The sequence below is a fragment of the Coregonus lavaretus genome (assembly GCF_964263955.1).
Source record: "Coregonus lavaretus genome assembly, chromosome: 8".
In the NCBI taxonomy this organism is placed as follows: domain Eukaryota; kingdom Metazoa; phylum Chordata; class Actinopteri; order Salmoniformes; family Salmonidae; genus Coregonus; species Coregonus lavaretus.
The window spans coordinates 51,407,821-51,431,419 of record NC_139995.1 but is presented as its reverse complement, the minus strand read 5'-3'; the positions used below and the strand labels follow the sequence as shown (position 1 = coordinate 51,431,419).

The 23,599-nt window shown below is 41.7% G+C and overlaps 1 protein-coding gene across 1 annotated transcript in view; it reads right to left on the bottom strand.

Annotated features, from left to right (window-relative positions):
• The window catches only part of LOC311134400 (3'-5' exoribonuclease HELZ2-like), a 33,175-nt gene extending 12,513 nt beyond the window's left edge, over positions 1 to 20,662 (bottom strand). The window contains exons 1-8 of the mRNA XM_084168078.1: positions 20,551 to 20,662; positions 6,101 to 7,255; positions 5,611 to 5,794; positions 4,966 to 5,073; positions 3,891 to 4,405; positions 2,088 to 2,726; positions 463 to 1,261; positions 264 to 339 (exon numbers count right to left, since the gene is read on the bottom strand). Of these exons, the coding sequence (XP_084024204.1) occupies positions 264 to 339; positions 463 to 1,261; positions 2,088 to 2,726; positions 3,891 to 4,405; positions 4,966 to 5,073; positions 5,611 to 5,794; positions 6,101 to 7,101 (3,322 nt within the window). The 5' untranslated portion in view covers positions 7,102 to 7,255; positions 20,551 to 20,662. The remainder of the gene's footprint in view (positions 1 to 263; positions 340 to 462; positions 1,262 to 2,087; positions 2,727 to 3,890; positions 4,406 to 4,965; positions 5,074 to 5,610; positions 5,795 to 6,100; positions 7,256 to 20,550) is intronic.
• Positions 20,663 to 23,599: the final 2,937 nt, after the last annotated feature.

Genomic DNA, 23,599 nt, shown 5'->3' with positions numbered 1-23,599 from the left:
TTTTGACAAATAAAAAGGTTTCTATACAAAGATCGAAATTACATACCAGTAGTTAAATCTACAAAATAGTGTTATTTCATGTTCATGTCTAGGAGACAATAACAAATAATTGGAATATTAACCAATGTTTGCAAATTAATCAAATCATATAACATTTTATTGGTCACATACACATGTTTAGCAGATGTTATTGCAGGTGTAGCTAAATGCTTATGTTCCTAGCTCCACCAGTGCAGTAATATGGAACATCTAATGATCAATACCTTGAACATTGGCAATATTTTCCACAGTCACTCGGCTCAGGGATATTTTCCGAAGCTCTTTCCTGATCATTTGAACCTACGAAAAAAGACAAACAATGACACAAAAAAGTCACATAAAAAATGTTGTTGTTCCCCTATTCACTCAAGAAATAGATTAGATTTCCTAAACTATGTTCAAATGACAAATAACAATTTTTACCTGGCATCCTTCAGAGAGAACACAGACTGAGCGTTGATCCTTATTCCCCCATGTGAGTGGCCAATCTCTGAGTAGATTTTGCACTATTTCAACCACACATGTAACCTCTTCAAGGTTAAACCACGACATGGATGTGTTGTCCAAGTGAGATTCTCCTCTGACATGGTGGAACCTCAGGGGGTGGCAGTTCGGATGAGCTGGAACATTACCTACAGCCTTGATGGCATCAGACTTGCCAACGTAGAAGTTAGTGGACACAAATTCTACTATCTCTTTTGTGGAGCGATAGTTCTCGTTGAAAATGATTCTGCTTTTCAAAGCTGCACTACTCTCCTGGGTTTGATAGTAGTGGAACAGACGGTTCAGCAAGGTGTGATTGGAGCGTTGGTCATCATCCACTGAAAAGAGCTTTGGCCCCATCTGCATGTGATCTCCAGCTAGAACCACTCGAGTTACTGGCCCAGCCAGACCAAGGGCCATCAGAGCTTCACATTCAAGCATCTGGGAGGCTTCGTCAATCAGGATGTGGGTGAAGTAGCCGTCAGGGAGCTTCAGGTCATGGAAGTGCCTTGCCATTGCAGTAGTTGTGATGACTATCCGATGGCAATCTAAAGCACATTTGGCAGGAGGTAGGAAAAACTGGCCGTTTTCTGATAGAAGGCAGTACTTCTGTGTGATCTCATCTGTGGCACTCACTGGAACCCCTAGTTTATTTGCTTTTATCCTCAGTGGCTTCATCTCAGGGTGTCCAGAGTTGATGTATGGGTGGAAGTGGTCTTTGACATACAAATCTGCAGAGCTGACAACAGAGGGGTTAGTTGTGCTTCCCTTTCAACAGTGATTGAAAATTGCTCGCCCTACTTTCTTTTTATTAAATTGATCCTTTACAAGTAATTAATGAGCAGGTACACTGTAACTACAAGTGTAGTTGAAATATGTATTAACATTGGGATTAATACATGGCATACAGATATGCTATCTTAATTTGATCACTCGGTTGTCACAGAGAATTGTCCTGCGCAGCAGCAAATGCCAACTTGTAGTATATTCAAAAAAGTATTTAAATGCTTCTAAAGTTTGTAATTTCCACTTTAACATTTCAGACTTGATTTGTCTTAACAAAAAAATGTATCAACAAAATGTCCACTTATTTTAATCTACATATTTCACATTTCCTGTTGCTGCAGGATTGTTTTCCTGCTGTGAGAAACTGGTCAAATTAAGATAGCACACCTGTAGAGGAACCACAGTGTATTTTCACAATGTGTTACATAATCCTTAACTGGCAGTGTATACTGTAACTGTCAAACCGATATGAGGCTTACACAATACAAATGATTGATGGACACTCATAATAGTCCAACAGCCTCACTGTTTTTTTAAGTAATCATTAGACAGAGGTCAAATAAACATCCTTTGTTGCTAATCTAATGTTTACAAAATGTTTGCATAAGTAGGCCTACTTGCACAAACAAGTTTTTACCAGTCTTAAGCATTATTATGTAACAATGAGTACCTGTGCCAGTCAATTAATTGCATTAGGTAAGACTGAAAATGCATGAAGGGACTAGAAAGTTAAACTCAGTGTAAGTGAATTGGTGTCAATAGAACATTGGGGTCATTACCTGTTTGTAAGAGTGCAGATCAATACTCTGGTGTGAGGCTGCCTTACCAGCTCTTTGGCTGCTGTAGCGAGCGTGAAGGTTTTCCCAGTTCCAAACGGTCCATAAATGAGGAGGGGGGCCACACTTTCTCTTCCATCGGAATCCCCTATGATGAAATCAATGGCTGCCTGCTGCTTTGCATTGAGTTTGGGGTATTGTATTTCGTTAACAGGGACACTGCAGTTCCTGAAGTCTGGCAACACTCTCTCTGTGTCTGGAAGGAGATCTATGGCTTTGTGCATCTCACAGAACTTCAGACGATTCAGCTGGAACTGGACTTCCATTTCACATGTTTCATTTCTTTGGAGCTTCAGGTCAGAGCAGCATCTTTTAGACAGCTGCAAGTGCATTTTATTCTCACTGGTGGCGTCTCTGAGGATGATGGCTTCGTAGACCTTGTGACTTTGATTATCTGAAGATACTGGTGCTATGAGAGCTGACTGGATGCCTCGTCTCAGCATCAAACCCTCTGGGGTGTCTGGGGTGAGAGTATAAGGGACTGAGACGGCACAGAACAGTTCATCCAGAGGAGCTATCTTCATCCCAAACTGAGGGTCGTCTAGGGTGGCCAACAAGGTGATGGTCCCTCGAACATTGAGTCTAAAACGCAAAAGAAAATGGAGGGACTTTGAGGTTGTTGTCCTTTTAACCAAAGAGTATTTATAATAGGGTCGTTCCACCAATTCGGTGCCTTTTGAGATGTGTAACTTGGTGAAAAAAACCCATTTGATTTAACCTAATTTTAACATTCAGTTCAACCTAATAAAAAATACTTTTTCCCATCTCAAGAGGTTAAATAAAAAATATATATACTATAGTAAGTGCCAAATAAAGTCAAAGGTTTGATCGTAACCGGGTTGACGATTTCATCTTAAATCAGCCATAAATCCCCTTGTGACAGAGGAAATTGAAGCTTGTCTGCAACAGGTGGGTGGGGGGCAATTAGATGTTCAATAAAATGAAAAGGTATTTAAAAAGGAATAGTCACCATATTAAAACCAGAGTTCAGTTCACGTAATAGATTTGAACTTAAAATGAGGGAAAGGTTGTTTTTTTTAACCTTAAAATAAATCACTAGGGGCGGCAGGTAGCCTAGCGATTAAGAGCATTGGGCCAGTAAACGAAATGTCACTGGTTCGAATCCCAGAGCCGACTAGGTGAAAAATCTGTCAATGTGCCCTTGAGCAAGGCACTTAACCCTAATTGCTCCAGGGTCACCACAATAATGGCTGATCCCTGGCCGTGACCCCACTCTCTGAGGGTGTCTCAGGGAGAGTTGGGATATGCAAAAATACACATTTCTATTTCACATCTCACACTCGTGCAGGTTGTCCCCTATTTGATCTTTGACCTTAAACACATTAAATAAATAATAATCTTCAGAAATTACTTTGTCAAAGCAACAAAATAACTAGGCCTTTACAATGATGGTGAAACTTGTAGAAATGTTGGGGTGAAGTGGGTTAAAATCTTCCTGGAAGTCACAGAAGGTGCACGGAGGGACATGTCAAAATGCAGCATTTTGGCACTTTAGCATATCTTTATTAATATTAACAATCTGATTCATTGAATTCTCCATGTGGTCTATAATAAATGGCACTTTATTGAATAAAACAGGCTTTTAAGATTTAATATTAGTGCACAATTTCTATTTAAAATATCAAAGGGATGTAAAAAAAGGCACTCATTTCGTGGAACGACACAATACTATTAAAGATGATCAGCTAGGAAATAAAGCCATGAAAAAGTTACTGATGTTATTACCTTGAAACCACCTGATCTTCTGCCTGCTCCTCTGTGTACAGGAAGCTGTGCATTCTCTCTTTGTAGTTCTGGTGATTCATGGGCGTGTTGCTGTCATCAAGTGGTCTATACCGCAAATTAATCTGAGGAGGCTTGTACTCCTTGAGAAGCTCTTCCTGTACTTCTGTCTTGTCCAAGCAGGGGATGAAGACCCTGTTCCCCCGATGCCAGCGTTCCAGATTCTGAGAAAGAGGCCTAACGTCCTCAGGTGGCTCCTCGAGCTTAGGGGATAGCTGCTGTCCGACTTTAACCTTGAGTTTCTGCAGGAGCACTGGCCTCATGTCAAAGTCAAACACCAACCACTGTTCGTAAAGACCCGGGTTGTTGGACTTGAAGGACACGGTGATGTCATAGGTCATGTCTGAGTTACAGAACTGTTCACTCGTGGAGTAAGTGCAGGGCTCAGGACTGTTTTCATCCAGGGAGAAAGAGGCTCCAGGCTCCTGTTTCAGTAACGCTACATGTGCAAGTAATCTCTGTGAAGACACAGGCAAATAACATAGGTGACCAAATACACTATGAAAGTGGAAACATGACAAACGGCAAAATGCAAACTTCGCTTGAGCCATCTCATCCTTGCTAGCTTAGAGGCACATTTTATTTATTTATTGTTTTGTACGAGAAATGTGGTTTATAAACTAAATTCATTATTAGTAGCCCAGTTTATTTCCACCCCAGCCAGCTGATAAAAGTCCCGGATATGAGAATCAGTCCACTTTAAATTAGAGGTTGGACCTTGAAACTTTAGTGGAGAGAATGTACTCTGTTTCTCAGAGCCCAAAGAGATAGCAATGAAGGTTGTAAGAGCCCTGGCCTTGAATCTTTTACTGGCAACAGTAAACTTCGATGGAGGAGAGGCACAAAGAAGAAAATGTAAAAGCACAGCGTATTATTCACAGACACTGAGCAGAGAAGTGTTCTCAGTGTATTGACTGTATTCAAGAGCCCTACATTCACATTCATATTCACGTAACAGGCAGTTAGGAATAATCATCAAAACAACAGAATGTCATACTTATAGCTAGCTAACTGTTACCTCTGTTTTGATCTGGAACTTCCATTTGAATTCTGCATCAGTCTCCACACACTCCACACACAAATCCTCTTCAAAAGTGACAGTCACGTCATCAACTTGCTCTGACATCTGTAACATGAAATCACACTGTTAGTTGCTTGGGGACAATGAGCATTTTATAGTAAAATAAAATGTGGATAATATGTAGTAGGGAGAATATCTAAAATGTATCAGTGCGCTGGAGGGCAGTATCAAAATGGTATAACAGTGTGATATTAAATGTATTGGAAACAGTTTTGACAGGTGTTATTATGGCATGTGTTGACAGACAGAGTAGTTCATGTCACTTGCCCACTTGAATAAATCAACCATTCGTTCTTTACATTGAAACAACACTGACACTCACTGTCAGATTCAGTCCAATCGACAACGCAGAAAACCTGCACTGCTGACTAATCACTCTGTTCCGGGAGAAATGCACCGCTTTGTCAACATTAATATTGATTTGTTTATTTCACACGTGCGGCATCATCTAATTATTTGCCTCAGTGGAATTATGCAGGAACATTGTTATTATTAAGCAGTGCAGGTTTACTCAAGTGCAGGTTTGATTGAATCTCAATTGCATGGAGACGTGTGTTCCTGATCTGAACTATGATGACTTACAATGTGCACTTCATTGCTGCTGTGTCTGTACTCCTCCAAAAGACGTTCCCTGTAAGACATGAGGCCTTGAGCCTCTATGTTGCGCCTCATCTCCTTGTCCTCTTTGGCTCGCATTAGCCACTCTTCATGCTCCTCCTCAGAGTGAGCTTTGACACAGTTGGTGCCATATTCACAGGTGTCAGGCCTGAGAAGTAATGGCAGTGCAAACTATAATTAGACGCTAAAGGTACAAATCAGCAAGATTTCTTGCTGCTTATTGATCATTTCAACAAATTACATTTACTGTATATCCCATGTTTTGTTAAGAAAATTGCTTATTGATGACTTAATATAATATAGACAATAAGGGCTATTTATATATGCATCTACCATAGAGATTGCACTTTTAGACTTTTAGCAATGTTCGCAGTCACTCAGGTGTGTACAAAAACGTCTGGAATGTGCAATGTGTGTGGAGGCTGTCTCCTTGAGTTTACAAAAACATGTTTACCTCTCGCACAGCCAAAATTCTGCTTTGCGGCCGTGGGGCGGGGGACGATGTTTCCACTCCGTGGTCGTGTCCCCGGAGATCATCTGGGCGTGCTCCAATGAGGCACAGTGTTTGAAAAAGCTCTCCCGAGAGGAGAGGGTTACGAGGCAAGCCTTGCAGTAGATCGCCACCTTCAGGTTAGCGGCGGGCACTACGTCTTGAGCCGACGGTTGCTTCTGACGTTGCCTCTCCTGGGAGAGCTGCAGGAGTTCCTGGCGACTCCCCCCACGTGCTTCTGCTCGCCAGACAGCCATCTCCACCTCGCTGTGGGCAAACTGGCACGTGCTGGGCCCGTGCCAACAGGGCATACCTTGCATGACATGGTTGCAATACTGGAAAGGGCAGACTGGGGGCAGAGGCCTTATCTGATTGTAGACTTCCTTCCCCTGACTTTCTGCCAGGTGATGAACCAAGACTGGGCTCCAGACATGGGCTGTATCCACGGAGCAAGTGTTGTTCCACCGTTTGCCTGTAATTGTCGGTGGAGTGCCGAGGAAGCAGTCTTTACAGAGCTCTTGAAATTCCCCTGAGAACTCAGTGAGGATGTTTTCGGACGTGTTTTGCTGTTGGACGGCAATTCTCTCCGACTCGGTTATCAGTCTAATTAACGTGCTGTGATCTATCCCATGGTGCTTTACGAAGTTCCACACGGCGGCCTCCTCGTGGCTCCTTGCGAAGGTGCAGCGGTTCCTGTGCTTCTTACACCCAGAGCCCTCCTTGAAGAACCAACAAACTTCATACTGGCTAGGGTTAGGAAATTCAGGGCGACGGGAAACAAGCCTCCATTTGCTAGTACCTTTGCCTTTAGCCAATAGAAGTTCTCTGCTGCATTGGTGGTCGACTGCTTTAAGGGTGTACGAGATTTCGTTCTCTTTGACAGAGCATGTAGAACACACAACTTTAAAGTTATATGTCACCAAGAGATCAGTCAAGTTGGACCTACTTGTCCCTTTGGCTGGCATTGTTGAATCTTCATAGAATCCGATATAGAGTGAGTGGGATTAACATTATGGAGGGAACACAACGATGGTGTTTTAGATTTGCAGATGTCAAGAATGTGGCAATTTTTCAAAGACAAGGTCATCTATGTCCATGGCCTCCTTTCACAAGTTGATTCTATAGGAAATGAAAATACATTTTGTAAAAATTGTAATGATGTAAATAAATAATGTGCTGCACATGTACAATCAGCATTATAGCCTATACTGGACTGAAGCATGATGGTTTTAGGATTTAAAACATATCACATTGAAGTCATTAATGAAAGATCAACTGAAGGCAATAAACAACTTCTCTGATAGAAAACGGCCTATATGGCATCGATATTAGTCAGAAACATTTATAATAGTGTCAAAATTGACTACAAAATATAATTTTCATAAAGGTCAGCCTCGTCCAAAACAGAGTTTTGCAAGTGATGACTTACTTGAGGGTTGGGTTTTGATTTCGACAATGCTCACTTGCCCACTAATACGGATATACAGCTGCGGTGATTGCACTCTATCCAATCATACAGCAGAACACACAGATAGTGAGGCACCTGCCCAGTGCAGCAGATCTGACTTGATTTACATAAGACAACACGATGCAAATGTTTTAACTTGAGAAATACTACACCAAACACGTTAGCTAGATGTACAGTGGCTTGCGAAAGTATTCGCCCCCCTTGGCATTTTTCCTATTCTGAGACAATAAGAAGACACAGTGGCAGAATAAATAAAGTCCACAAAGCATATTGCATGTAACAAATAGTTACATGACCTACAGCATGGTCAAGCAAGTCAATGTTTCCGACATTTTCGGACTACTAAATTAATTTAGAACCACGGAGAGTTACCGCAAGTCACAAAGAAAACAGGAGCTGCCTTCACTATTGCAGCACCATTTCAACTTCAACATTTCAACATCATCAAATCACCTCTGCTTAGTCTAATAAAGTGACAATTAAAAGATACCAAAAACAATTTAGTTCAATCAACGTAAGCTAAATATGATGTGGCTGTCCATGGTTCTGATTTGTGTGTGTGTAGTAGATAACCACATGTTGACTCACGCTACTTGTAGAGAAACGCAAACGTCATCTTCCTCTCTATCAAGTTGACGAAACAGTCTATGACTCTGTCAGACAATACATGCTTTTAGTTTTTGTTGTCCTAGAAAACCTGGCTAAAATGCTTGCTTGCTAGCCTAAATTCCATTAATGGGCAAGGTTAGCTAGCTACATATTGAACTTCCATCCTCTCAGTCCAGGGGCACAATGTATGAATTTATGGTTGGATCAGAATCGCCGTTATAATAATTGGCCAGTACGGAGAATTAAGTAAAACCACAAGTCCAAATCCCTATCTCCATCCATGGCTAATTTAGGAAAGGGACGATTTTAGCTAGCTAGCTAGCCACCGGAGGACAACAACACAAAGAGATGCAACAATTCAAGTTGTTTCTGTCAATTACATGTTGATGCGACGTCATAGGAGTGAAGCCAAATCCAACCTGGCTCCCTTGACACTTTTTTTTTGATGTGCCAGGACCATTCACATTTGAGCTCACTCAGGTTAGCTCAACGCTGATTGGCTATTATTTTACACTTTTTTTTATCAAGGGAGGCCAAATGCTCGCTGGCTTCCCTTGCATTCAATCCTACAGGCGGCAACAATGTTATACAATGTTAAATGTGCATTCTTTAAAGATAAAATAATGGTTAAAAGCCTGGGCCAAAGACTCGCCGGCTTTAAAATAGGCATAAACGATCAGTTCCCAAAGGAAATCACAGAACAAAGCAAAGTACTGTCTCCACTCTTCAAAGACAATAGACTAAAATGGACACGTGTAGCTCTCGTCGTTGACAAGCTATACACTGATAACCAACTGTTCCGAGACACCAAGACCACTCCATGGCTATTCTAAATCAAATGGAAGATCCAACATAATTAGGGATTGTAATAAAACATAATAAAAACAATTAATAAAGTAACTATAAATACACTATACTATTCAAGTTCGGAAATGTTGTAAAATAATTTGTATTACATTTTTTATGTATAGTATTTATAAATAGATAAAAGATAGGACCATTCATGAAATAATAAATCCCCAAATACAAGGAACTGGAACACAAAAGTACCCAAAGCCCGATATTAGGCAGGAATCAACGAGCTATAAATAAAAACACAACAAGCAGAGGACATAAAAGTGGGTATGTACGGGTGTATATGTGAGGGGAGTGCGGGTGTGTAGGAAGATGGGGTGCCTGTGTGTTTTGTGTGATTGGAAAAGTGTGATGAGTTAAGTGAATGAGTAAGGCAAATGCTTGCAAATGCCAGAGCAAATTTTATTTTTTAGTCATTTAGCAGACGCTCTTATCCAGAGCGGCTTACAGTTAGTGAATACATATATTTTTTTTATACTGGCCCCCCGTGGGAATCGAACCCACTTCAAGCCTCCCGAGTGGCGCAGTGGTCTAAGGCACTGCATAGCAGTGCTAGCTGTGCCACTAGAGATCCTGGTTCGAATCCAGGCTCTGTCGTAGCCGGCCGCGACCGGGAGACCCATGGGGCGGCGCACAATTAGTCCAGGGTAAGGGAGGGAATGGCCGGCGGGGATGTAGCTCAGTTGGTAGAGCATGGCGTTTGCAACGCCAGGGTTGTGGGTTCGATTCCCACGGGAGGTATGAAAAATTAATGTATGCACATGTAACTGTAAGTCGCTCTGGATAAGAGCGTCTGCTAAAATGTAATATGCACACACACACTTTTACACTCATCATTTGCTGCTGCTACTCTGTTCTTTATTTTACTCCAATTATTATCTATCTGGATGCCTAGTCGCTTTACCCTGCCTTCATGTACATATCTACAGTTGAAGTCGGAAGTTTACATTCACTTAGGTTGGAGTCATTAAAACTAGTTTTTCAACCACTCCACAAATTTCTTGTTAACGAACTATAGTTTTGGCAAGTCGGTTAGGACATTTACTTTGTGCATGACACAAGTAATTTTTCCAACAATTGTTTACAGACAGATTATTTCATTTATAATTCACTGTATCACAATTCCAGTAGGTCAGAAGTTTACATACACTAAGTTGACTGTGCCTTTAAACAGCTTGGAAAATTCCAGAAAATGATGTCATGGCTTTAGAAGCTTCTGATAGGCTAATTGACATCATTTGAGTCAACTGGAGGTGTACTTGTGATGTATTTCAAGGCCTACCTTCAAACTCTGTGCCTCTTTGCTTGACATCATGGGAAAATCAAAAGAAATCAGCCAAGACCTCAGAAAAAAATGGTAGACCTCCACAAGTCTGGTTCATCCTTGGGAGCAATTTCCAAACGCCTGAAGGTACCACGTTAATCTGTACAAACAATAGTACGCAAGTATAAACACCATGGGACCACGCAGCCGTCATACCGCTCAGGAAGGAGACACGTTCTGTCTCCTAGAGATGAACGTACTTTGGTGCGAAAAGTGCAAATCAATCACAGAACAGCAAAGGACTTTTGTGAAGATGCTGGAGGAAACAGGTACAAAAGTATCTATATCCACAGTAAAACTAGTCCTATATCGACATAACCTGAAAGGCCGCTCAGCAAGGAAGAAGCCACTGCTCCAAAACCACCATAAAAAAGCCAGACTACGGTTTGCAACTGCACATGGGGACAAAGATCGTACTTTTTGGAGAAACAAAAATAGAACTGTTTGGCCATAATGAACATTGTTATGTTTGGAGGAAAAAGGGGAATGCTTGCAAGCCGAAGAACACCATCCCAACCGTGAAGCACGGGGGTGGCAGCATCATGCTGTGGGGGTGCTTTGCTGCAGGAGGGACTGGTGCACTTCACAAAATAGATGGCATCATGAGGAAGGAAAATGATGTGGATATATTGAAGCAACATCTCAAGACATCAGTCAGGAAGTTAAAGCTTGGTCGCAAATGGGTCTTCCAAATGGACAATGACCCCAAGCATACTTCCAAAGTTGTGGCAAAATGGCTTAAGGACAACAAAGTCAAGGAATTGGAGTGGCCATCACAAAGCTCTGACCTCAAACCTATAGAACATTTGTGGCCAGAACTGAAAAAGTGTGTGCGAGCAAGGAGGCCTTCAAACCTGACTCAGTTACACCATACACCAGCTCTGTGAAGAATGTGATGAAAGATATAAAAGCTTAAATAAATCATTCTCGCTACTATTATTGACATTTCACATTCTTAAAATAAAGTGGTGATCCTAATTGACCTAAGACAGGGAATTTTTACTAGGATTAAATGTCAGGAATTGTGAAAAACTGAGTTTAAATGTATTTGGCTAAGGTGTATGTAAACTTCCGACTTCAACTGTACCTCAAGTACATCGTACCTCTGCACATTGATCTGGTACTGGTACTTCCTGTATATAGCTCCATTCTTGTGTTTTTTATTTTATTCCTCGTGTTAGTTACTATTTTAACTCTGCATCGTTGGGAAATGTTGGTAAGCAAGCATTTCACTGTAAAGTCTACACAAGCTGAATTTGGCGCATGTGATAAATACAATTACATTTAATTTTATTTGATGTGGGATGCTGGGCTGGAGGGAGTTGTAGTTTTCATTAAGCAAATATTCAACCTAGTTCAGCTGAGAAATGTGGTAACTACAACGACAATAATCCATTGCACCAGTTTTTTTCAAGACAGAGATGGATCATAGAGCAAGGGGCGAAGCGAGAGGTTTCACTCTCGCCAAAATCTGTCAAAAATAATCCCAATGCATTTCTACAGGCTTATTTTGGACCTAAACTTGTCGCCTGCTTTCCCACCTTTGGGACAACGACTCCCATTGTTAGGGCGGTGACATGAGCATCTCGTCGTTATATACAGATCTCTGGACGAATACACTTCTACGCCTGCTACGTTAAGCCTGTTCACATTACCCATAAGCACTCCGTTACGTTGCGCCGGATGTCATGCATTTCAATGGGGACATCCACAATGGAGTGGACACGCAACGCCCCCTTGCAGTTGAAGGCTCCGTTGCGAGACGGACACTGCATGATGGCTTTATATGATAGCTAGCAACTTGTAAACAACTACCCATTCCTATAAGTAAGTACGATTTTAATAGTAAATGTTAAATAATACACATTGGCTGTTAAACCAATTGTATTATACGACTGTTGCCTCCCGTTTAAAGCAGCAAACTTTCGGTTTTGTACACCAGCTTCAAACAGCTGAAACTACAATATTTTGGGTTATGGAAAATATATTTCACAGTGGTTAAGATGGTACAATGATTCTCTACACCAGTGGTCACCAACCAAGTCGAATAACCAAACATTTCTGTAAAAAAAACAATGATAAAGCCTTGCGTTCCTATTTTTTGTATTTGTTTCGCGCTGTTGGTGGTAGATGCACTTGATTCAGCAGCCCTAGCGCCAGGAAGGCTAAATGTTCCCAGTTTGAACCATTTCATGTGTCTGTAGGTAGAACTCCACCTACCCGGCAGCCCCAGAGAGCAAATCAAGTGCACCTATAAACTAGAGAGACTCAACGAATACAGCATAGAGCTGCTGTTTTTATGAGCAAGTTCATGTTTAAGTTATTATTCAGCGCTGTCAACACTTTGTTCAAAACTTTTATAAGCCAAGTGTTCCAATAAGCTTGCGTTGTTATTATTAGCGGCTTGTGTCTTTTTTAATATCAATAAATATTTCACTTGGTACATGAGGCAGAAATAATGTAGTGCGACTTTAGTTTCACCATCAGCTGGAAGACTGTGTCCCCTTTTCTCAGCGGAGGGAGGGAGAGAGGAGGGACGGTGATTCAGGTAAGAGGCAGCATCACCACTGCTCCCTCCCTCCACTCAGACTGACCATCAGATGCAGGCCATCAGTCCAGTAAAAAAAAAAAGGAGAAAAATATTATGCTCACTTAGCTGTGCCTCACAAGTAATACAACAAATGATATTACCGGTGTGATCATATACCTACATTTTTACACTTCAAAATGGTCTGAGAATAACAACATTGGCAGAGCAATTCAAGCGTAGCCAATATGCAGTGATAATCATTGCTACGCTGACGACACACAACTAATCTTCTCCTTTCCCCCTTCTGATAACCAGGTGGCGAATCGCATCTCTGCATGTCTGGCAGACATATCAGTATGGATGACGGCTCACCACCTCAAGCTGAACCTTGGCAAGACGGAGCTGCTCTTCCTCCCGGGGAAGGACTGCCCGTTCCATGATCTCGCCATCACGGTTGACATCTCCGTTGTGTCCTCCTCCCAGAGTGCGAAGAGCCTTGGCGTGACCCTGGACAACACCCTGTCGTTCTCCGCTAACATCAAGGCGGTGACCCGATCCTGTAGGTTCATGCTCTACAACATTCGGAGAGTACGACCCTGCCTTACACAGGAAGCGGCACAGGTCCTAATCCAGGCACTTGTCATCTCCCGTCTGGATTACTGCAACTCGCTGTTGGCTGGGCTCCCTGCCTGTGCCATTAAACCCCTACAACTCATCCAGAATCCCGCAGCCCATCTGGTGTTCAACCTTCCCAAGTTCTCTCACGTCACCCCGCTCCTCCGCACACTCCACTGGCTTCCAGTTGAAGCTCGCATCTGCTACAAGACCATGGTGCTTGCCTACGGAGCTGTGAGGGGAACGGCACCTCCGTACCTTCAGGCTCTGATCAGTCCCTACACCCAAACGAGGGCATTGCATTCATCCACCTCTGGCCTGCTGGCTCCCCTACCTCTCCGGAAGCATAGTTCCCGCTCAGCCCAGTCAAAACTGTTCACTGCTCTGGCACCCCAATGGTGGAACAAGCTCCCTCACGACGCCAGGACAGCGGAGTCACTCACCACCTTCCGGAGACATTTGAAACCCCACCTCTTTAAGGAATACCTGGGATAGGATAAAGTAATCCTTCTACCCCCCCCTTACCCCAACCTACCCCCCCCCCCCCCCCCCCCCCCAAAAAAAACAAAAAAAACATTGTAAAGTGGTTATCCCACTGGCTATAAGGTGAATGCACCTATTTGTAAGTCGCTCTGGATAAGAGCATCTGCTAAATGACGTAAATGTAAATGTAATAATGTATTGGGCCTATAGCATACTGCACAAACCTCATTGCTACATAACTGTTTTTAATTGGTTAAAGTTGAATAAGCTTAGGTTTTTTAAGTCATGTTTTTAACAAATCTGAGCGGTAGATCTCATCATGCATTTTGACTCAGAAAGTGATCTTGACTCAGAAAAGGTTGGTGACCACTGCTCTACACTATACATTTTACATTTTAGTCATTTAGCAGACGCTCTTATCCAGAGCGACTTACAGTTAGTGAGTGCATACATTTTCATACTTGCTTGTTTTGTCACATAAACTGAAATTAGGCAAACTATTACAATTTTAGCAATGGCGGAGCAATTTCTGCATAGTGCATCTAAGTTTATTGTGGTAATGACATTTGTTTTTTGATGATAATTATTGGGTGGAGGTCACTAGCTACAATGGTATCTTCAACCTAGCCTAGCTTTTAGCTAGCTAGCTAGCTGCTCTGAAGTGCAAGCTAGCTTGACTTGCTATAAAGTTAGAGAAACAAGTTGAGGATAAAGTAACTAAACAAAACATGTTTGATCTTTTATCATCTGAAACAATATATTTATCCTGTCTTGAATGAAAAAGGCTCTCCTCCATCTTGTATTACAAACACACAACTTGTCCGTTCAGTAGCGGGGCAAGACTCCGTGAAGATGACGTACGGCATAATGAAATGTAAACGGGGCATTAGGTTAGATACACACAGACCGCATGAGAGAGGAATCTACACAACACAATGAAGAGAGAGACAGAGACAGTTCATGAAAGTATGCCTTATCTACTTTGAAGAATTTGTAAAATGATTTTGTCAGACAGCTCTGCAGCATAGGCTACTTAGGCAGGCTAGCTAAATAGGAAGACTAAAGACAGACAGTACAATATGGGGAGCACATAGATAACGTTGTCTGGCTGGCAGACGGCTACTGCCTGAGCAGAGATCAGATGATGACTTTAAGGAATGAAAAATAATAAAGTCATCAAATAAAAACGAACTAATATACACAACTTAAATATTGTATTATTTCATAGTAATTTCCTATTTCCCTATTGATGTCTACCCAATGTGGACCTGACAGAGACAATGGAATATTTACAATGTTTTGGCAATTGAATGCTGACTTTTTTGGCCTTTGGAATTTCCATTAAAAAGCTCTATTTCATAATGCATTTAATGTTTAAACAAATTATCGAAACTGAAATCAGAAACCATGATTCATTTTTTATAATCAAACCGAAACCGAACCGACCTCAAACAACACTAATCGCTCAGCATATTTTGAGGAAGTAATACTGGCTTTGTTACTAGCGTGTCTCATTGGGGACAAACATCAGTAACTGCCACATGAACCACACCCCCAAGACTGAAATCTCGTTTTTCTTAACCACTTCAATGAGCAACAGAGAAACACATGCGGAATCTGTGCATTCAGTTGCTCTTTAAAGAAAAAAGACAGCGTATACTTTCCCATCACATTTCACTCCAAGTCCCAACAGACCAGCAATGTGCTTCCAGTAACAGTAAAATATCTGAAGTTGATGTCATGTAGGCTACTTCAGATGAAACCTTTGTCTTTGACTGTTCAATCTTAAGCGTGAATCAGGAACGGCGCCCCACCATCCGCGGGGGTCGGCGCACCTCCCCACAATACCCAACCAATGTCACTCTTGGTACCCGTCCTCTATTCATTTGAATGTGTTGACAGTTGGAGAAATTGCTGGCACTACGCTGAGAATGAGAAAAGTATGAAAGCCAACGGTCCAATATTCTAGAACTCTGCTGTGCTTACGCGTATAGTTTGGTACTCTGAAAGCACAGGAAGCTGCTGGGGGGAGGACGGCTCATAATAATGAATGGAACGGCGCAAATGGAATGGCATCAAACACCTGGAAACCATGCGTTTGATGTATTTGATACCATTCCACTAATTTCGCTCCAGTCATTACCATGAGCCCGTTCTCCCCAATTAAGGTGCCACCAACATCCTGTGTCTGATAGACAGTCTATCAGGGTACCAAACGTGTACGCATCTCGGAACATACAGAGAAGGAACTGTCAGATGCGTCACAATACCCCCGGAACTAGCCGCACTGGGAGCCAAATTTGAAATGGAATACAGTGAATACATGGAGCAGGGTGGGGAAAATCGCATTTGAACACAAATTAAATGTATTTTCAGAAGGGCTGTGGTCACCATTCATGTAATAAATTAAATATACACTACAGGTCAAAGGTTTTAGAACACCTACTCATTTAAGGGTTTTTCTTTATTTTTTACTATTTTCTACGTTGTAGAATAATAGTGAAGACATCAAAACTATGAAATAACACATATGGAATCATGTAGTAACCAAATAAGTGTTAAACAAATCAAAATATATTTTATATTTCAGATTCTTCAAATAGCCACCCTTTGCCTTGATGACAGCTGGGTTTTCCGTGCATTGGCAAGACAGAACAACTACCTCCGGTAAGGGGTGGTGGTCTGTGTCCATTTGTCAATAACAGCTGGTGCGCGAAATCTAATATTAAAGAAGTCTCATGGTTGCCTGAGGAAGGGTACCTCATGATAAGCTGTAGACCACACTATTTACCAAGAGAGTTTTCATCTATATTTTTCGTAGCTGTCTATTTACCAACACAAACCGATGCTGGCACTAAGACCACACTCAACGAGCTGTATAAGGCCATAAGCAAACAAGAAAAATCTCATCAAGGTGCAGCGCTCCTAGTGGCCAGGGACTTTAATGCAGGAAAACTTACATCCGTTTTACCTTATTTCTACCAGCATGTCACATGTGCAACCAGAGGGGAAAAAAACTCTAGACCACCTTCACTCCACACACAAAGAAACCCTCGCCCTCCATTTGGCAAATCTGACCACAATTATATCCTCCTGATTCCTGCTTACAAGCAAAAACTAAAGCAAGAAGTACCAGTGACTCGCTCAATACAGAAATGGTCAGATGATGCAGATGCTAAGCTACAGGACTGTTTTGCTAGCACAGACTGGAATATGTTCCGGGATTCATCCCATGGCATTGAGGAGTATACCACATTAGTCACCGGCTTCATCAATAAGTGCATCGATGACGTCGTTCCCACAGTGACCTTACGTACATACCCAAACCAGAAGCCATGGATTACAGGCAACAGCCACACTGAGCTAAAGGATAGAGCTCCCGCTTTCAAGGAGCGGGACACCAACCCGGACGCTTATAAGAAATCCTGCTATGCCCTCCGACTAATCATCAAACAGGCAAAGCGTCAATACTGGACTAAGATTGAATCCTACTACACCGGATCTGACGCTCGTCGGATGTGGTAGGGCTTGCAAACTATTACGGACTACGAAGACTGATTACCACGACGTGTACTCAGAGCATGCGCTGGCAAACTGGCAAGTGTCTTCACTGACATTTTCAACATTTTCAACCTGTCTGCTGTTCAGGAGTCTTATGGCTTGGGGGTAGAAGCTGTTAAGAAGCCTTTTGGACCTAGACTTGGCGCTCCGGTACCGCTTGCCGTGCAGTAGCAGAGAGAACAGTCTATGACTTGGGTGGCTGGAGTCTTTGATAATTTTTAGGGCCTTCCTCTGACACCGTCTGGTATAGAGGTCCTGGATGGCAGGAAGCTTGGCCCCAGTGATGTACTGGGCCGTACGCACTACCCTCTGTAGTGCCTTGCGGTCGGAGGCCGAGCAGTTGCCATACCAGGTAGTGATGCAACCAGTCAGGATGCTCTCGATGGTGCAGCTGTAGAACTTTTTGAGGATCTGAGGACCCATGCCAAATCTTTTCATTCTCCTGAGGGGAATAGGCTTTGTCGTGCCCTCTTCACGACTGTCTTGGTGTGTTTGGACCATGATAGTTTGTTGGTCATGTGGACACCAAGGAACTTGAAGCTCTCAACCTGTTCCACTACAGCCCCGTCGATTAGAATGGGGGCGTGCTCAGTCCTCTTTTTTTCCCTGTAGTCCACAATCATCTCCTTTGTCTTGATCACGTTGAGGGAGAGGTTGTTATCCTGGCACCACACGGCCAGGTCTCTGACCTCCTCCCTATAGGCTGTCTCATCATTGTCGGTGATCAGGCCTACCACTGTTGTGTCATCAGCAAACTTAATGATTGTAGGAACATCTCAAGGATGGTCAATGGAAACTGGATCCACCGGAGCTAAATTTCGAGTCTCATTGCAAATACGTTTGTATTTTAATTTAATGTTTTAAACATTTGCAAAAATTTCTAAAAACCTATTTTCGCTTTGTCATTATGGGGTATTATGTGTAGATTGATGAGGAAACATTTCTATTTGATAATTTTTTTCATAAGGCTGTAAGGTAACAAAATGTGGAAAAAGTCGAGGGGTCTGAATACTTTCCGAATGCACTGTATAGCCACACGTGTGAATGATTTGATTGATGATGATGATGATGGTGAAGGGGGTGACTGAATTTACAATATACAACAGGTGTTGGGAACTAGGTTTGGCCTCCAGCCAATTTGTTCCTGAGCTTGTAGCTAGTCGGCAGGCTGAAGATAATTATCCCATTAGCAACTAGTCTAATAGCTGACCAATTCATAGCCCTACACAGTGTAGGTTACACTACACATTTAACACGTGTGGTTACTGGGCTAATCAATTCAATGACAATATCATAATCATTTCGATCTGATTACAGTGGTAAAATCACCTGTTAATAGGCCTACCTACTCTTTTAAAAGATATTCATCGTACCGCATTTCTCCAATGACAAACAAGTGTGTCTTGTTTGCAATGAAACTGTCGCTGTTTTGCAAAGAATTCAATCTTAGATGTCATTATAATCTAAGCATTGTACTTTCAGAAGTTGATTTTCCACCCCATATATGAGGCCTGAGTCCAACGCAGAAAGGAGGTAGGCCTATTTAAGGAGTGCATGGTGACACTATAGGAGGAAATAGCTATAGGCCTACCGACAAACAGTTTCCCGTGTGTATCAAGAATGGTCCACAATCCAAAGGACATCCAGCCAACTTGACACAACTGTGGGAAGCATTGGAGTCAACTAGGACTGACCCCATTTAGTCGACTGGTCGATTGTTTGGTCGATAGGCTGTTGGTTGACCGAGATTTCTTTAGTCGAGTAGTCTGTGGACTATTATTTACTCTTAAATCCTAGTCCACAGACGCTGAGATACCAGCGTCCCATTGTGATAGCCGAGATCCTTTTAACGCGTAAATTCGGCTAGCCAAAATTGCTTCGCCCTCATGTTGGTGATAGCAAGCTAGCAACCAGGCTAGGTAGTGCTAGGTTGGAAACTATAGTGAGCTTCGATTGGTCAATAGCAAGTACACAACAAAAGTTACACTTTTCCCAACTTTGGTCCCGCCCTGTTCATGCACCCTGGCCCAAAGTCACATGGCGGGCTGTCTAGTTACCGCCTATCCTTTCATTGTATTGGTGGATACGTCTCATTATTTTAATGCTTTTTTAAATATTCGATAAGGGTTGTTGAGGTCAACCACCTGTATTCAATGGAAATATATGCTACGCTACTAGCCTCATGTCATGAATATGCAAAGCCATATCAAGACAACCCTGATATAAAGTTTTTTTTCTCAAAGTGGCCGGGATGTCACGTGTCTTATTTATATCAGTACATTCCTAACAAATTAAGCATTAAGAAACTTATATTCGATCAAATAAACGTAGAAAATAAGCCATTCATTTTTATTATTTTTTTCAAATTCTACACTCTCATTGACCTCCAAACAAAAACTACTTGCTTGATGGGCGAGACAACGAAAAGACGCCACCTGCTGGAGGGTGACAGATTTTCTGCCGAGTTGGGCGTCTCTCTTCCTCTTCCTCTCTGGCCATTCTCGCATCGCCCAGTGGTTCTCCCGTGTACTTCGCTTCATTAATTTAAAATGAATATGCCTCTGTTGTTTCATCGCCTCCAACTTGCTATATGGATCTCTTGACCACGGTCCACGATGGACGCACAGCCCGAACGCGCACCTCCGTACCCGTCCTCTATTCATTTGAATGTGTTGACAGAAGCGCGCTGAGAATTCGAAAAGTATGAAAGCCAACATATGGTCCAATATTCTAGAACACAGCTGTGCGTGCACGTTTTGGACTCATAGAGGCGCTTTACCTTGCTTACCTTTCACCAAGAAACAATTAGATAATTTGTTGTCATAAAAAATGCAACATCAAGTAATTCCTGATTTGATTTAGAAGGAAGTCACAGGTTCGTCTGACGCTTCACATTCACAATTATTTTCAAAACGTTCGCTTATAACCCACACATGGTTAATGAACTCATTTTATAATGTTGAACTCACCGCAATAGTTTCAGGAGTTTTTAACAGTCGGTACACAACAAACATTTCCCATTAAATTGAAACTCCAGTTTCTTCAGTTATATCTCATACAGTGGATATGGAGACAATAAATCCCTCCCATCGTTGGAATATAATTTAATGATGAGTTGTTCGCGAACGGCTCTTTTTGAACTGATCTTTTTGGTGAACGTCGGGAACCGAATCACATTGGTGAAAGAGCCGTTCATTTGGCTCCTTGATTTGCATACTGCTGCTATTGCTTTTTCCTTGCTACTACTGCTTTTTGAGCTCAAAACAAGTTTTTTCTGCTGAGAAGTTACAGAATAATTATCTAAAGAGGGTGAATCCTCAGGGCAGAAACAATAAATAGTGGGGAGAACGCGTCAATATTTTATATATTTTTTGCAGGCCATCTAATAATTTAGCCAGCTAAAAATGTATTTGAATGCAACTTTGCAATTTTGTCATGGTTGTAGGTCGATTTTTAAGCATTTGAACGAAGAATCGTTTGGGGTTCACCGAAAAGACTCGGAATGCCCACTGTTTCATTCGCAGCACGGTTAAGTTTCGTTTCTGTCATTCTGGGCGTCGGCATGACGGCATCGTCAAAGGATACTGTGCAGAATGACTAGGGTAAACAGAGACATTTGATAAATAATACGAATAAGAACAGAGAATTCCTCCATAATCTCTGCTATAGAGCCTCGATGATATCCGATATCACATTACACATTTTACTGGTCAAACGTTACGACAGAAAAATCATGCAAACGTTGATAATAGTCCGGCAGATAGCAGATAAACTATCACATTTTACATTTACATTTGTTACATTTGAGTCATTTAGCAGACGCTCTTATCCAGAGCGACTTACAGTTAGTTAGCATATGATACATCATACATTTCATTACCTGTGGATGATTTGGAAGCAGTCCCCTGACCTTGTAACTTGAACATTCTTTGCATGAACCAGAAAGTAAAAACGGTTTGAATTTGCCATGAAGGGTTTATTAATCCAGTGAAATTAATTCTGAAGCATTATTTTTAATATTTACCAGGTTAGATTTTTCAAAGATGTGTGAAAGCTATGATATCAGCTCTCATGTGACATATTTTACTACAATTGTAAATGATAAATATGTAAATTATTAAGTGTCACAAATAGAAATGAAAAAATAAGGTATCACCAACTTTATTATAGTTTATCAGACTTTATATGCAAGCAACAACAGCTGACCTTGTATCAAAGATGAGCTATTGTTGAGTTATTCACACAGAGTTGTTGTATGTGCTGAGACTGTGTGTGTGTGTGTGTGTGTGTGTGTGTGTGTGTGTGTGTGTGTGTGTGTGTGTGTGTAAGCATAATGGACTGGTGGACCCATCTTAGACAAAGATAAATAAAACAGTAGTTGGCACGATGTCAAGGTTACTTAAGGCAAGGTGACAACCAACCAAGTCAAGCACCAGCATGACGGGATTGTGTCCTAGCGCAACCCCACTGAAGCTGAGCAGCATTATCCCCATTAATACTGTATAGGGAAACCTTGCACGAGTAACCCAGGCCTATATGCTGCTAGAAGGTAATACATTCAGGCTATGTGAGTCTGGTAATACATTCAGGCTATGTCAGCATTTGATACCTCCACATCACATGCCAAAGTTCACATCATAATCCTTTTTATTTGCATATGATTTGCATAAAACTAATTCTGTCACATTGACTCTGTATCTCACTGCAAACAAACTATGGCATTCTGTAGTGGAGTCATCTTGTTACTCAATGTAGTCCCCTACAGTGACACTTACTCAACAGTCACAAGTGAGTGACTCTCGGAAATAAACAGACTGTGTGGGAGATTTCAGTAGCTAGGAAACGAAACTGAAGCGAGAACGGAAGCCACTCTTCAAGCAGCTCAAACGTATGTGTCATAACCTTATTAATTCACTGACCTACGGCAAAGTGAATACTGAACTGTATTGAACTGAGGCCTAATTTTTAAACACTCAAGTGAGTAACTTTACATGTTTGATTGAAGACAGCTGCACAAATTGACAATGGGTGCCACTATACATGATGAATGGCCAGGTTATGGTGTTTGCCTATAGATTTTGCTGAATATCGTATATTATCCCGTTTACACGAGGTCTGAGCAAGCCTCTAGCACAGGGCAACTCTTGAATCCATTTAGCGTGGCTCTGCTTCCATGTCATAAAGTACCTTATGCAATAGATATAGGGATTGTGTTACGACCTCAAGCTACTTTTTCAAAATAAAGACAGTTTGGAAATATGTGGAACAGTTCACTCACAGTACAGATGCAGCATAGACATGACTTCCTATGAGAATTGAACATTACGTATTGAACTATGTTTTGTATCAATAAGGGCAATTCATCATTCTGATGACTCACAGCCTTTCTCTCTGACGTAGGCGTGCACCCACCCTTCTGAAAAGGTGTGCATGAACACGCCTAAAACTAGTATCAGTACAAAATCCCCAACATCCCCTACACAGAAACAAACGGTAAAGATGTACACACACACACACCACCTCTTCTCACCTGCCCCATGCACCAAAACAATCAAATATTTCACCATACGCCACCCATTTACAGTAGCTTTTTAGGTCTGACACACACAGAGAGAAAGATTTTCCAAGCATTTGCACTACTGCAAAATTGAACTGGTAATTTTTCTGGACAGAACCAAACATCATTATTTAAAACAAAAGGTAAAATAAATAACTTTTCAATTGTTTTCATGTTGTTCCTTTGTTTGAACTCACAGGTGCAGTCTTAAAGCAAGTACAAATGTTTAGTCAATCTGGCCCTTGACCTAATGTGCCTTCGCATTTCAAAATGTTTGTGGTTTTCAAAAAAATACACTGAGAGATGAGAAACAATCTGTGTAAAATGTTCTTGAATTATTAGCTTGTGAAACCAGTGAACAATGCAAGAGCCTTTGAGACATTGAGATTTTTAAAAGAAGCATTTCCTCCAACCAAAACCCATCAGACGAGAATCTCTTGACAAAACTGTAGAAAATGTTT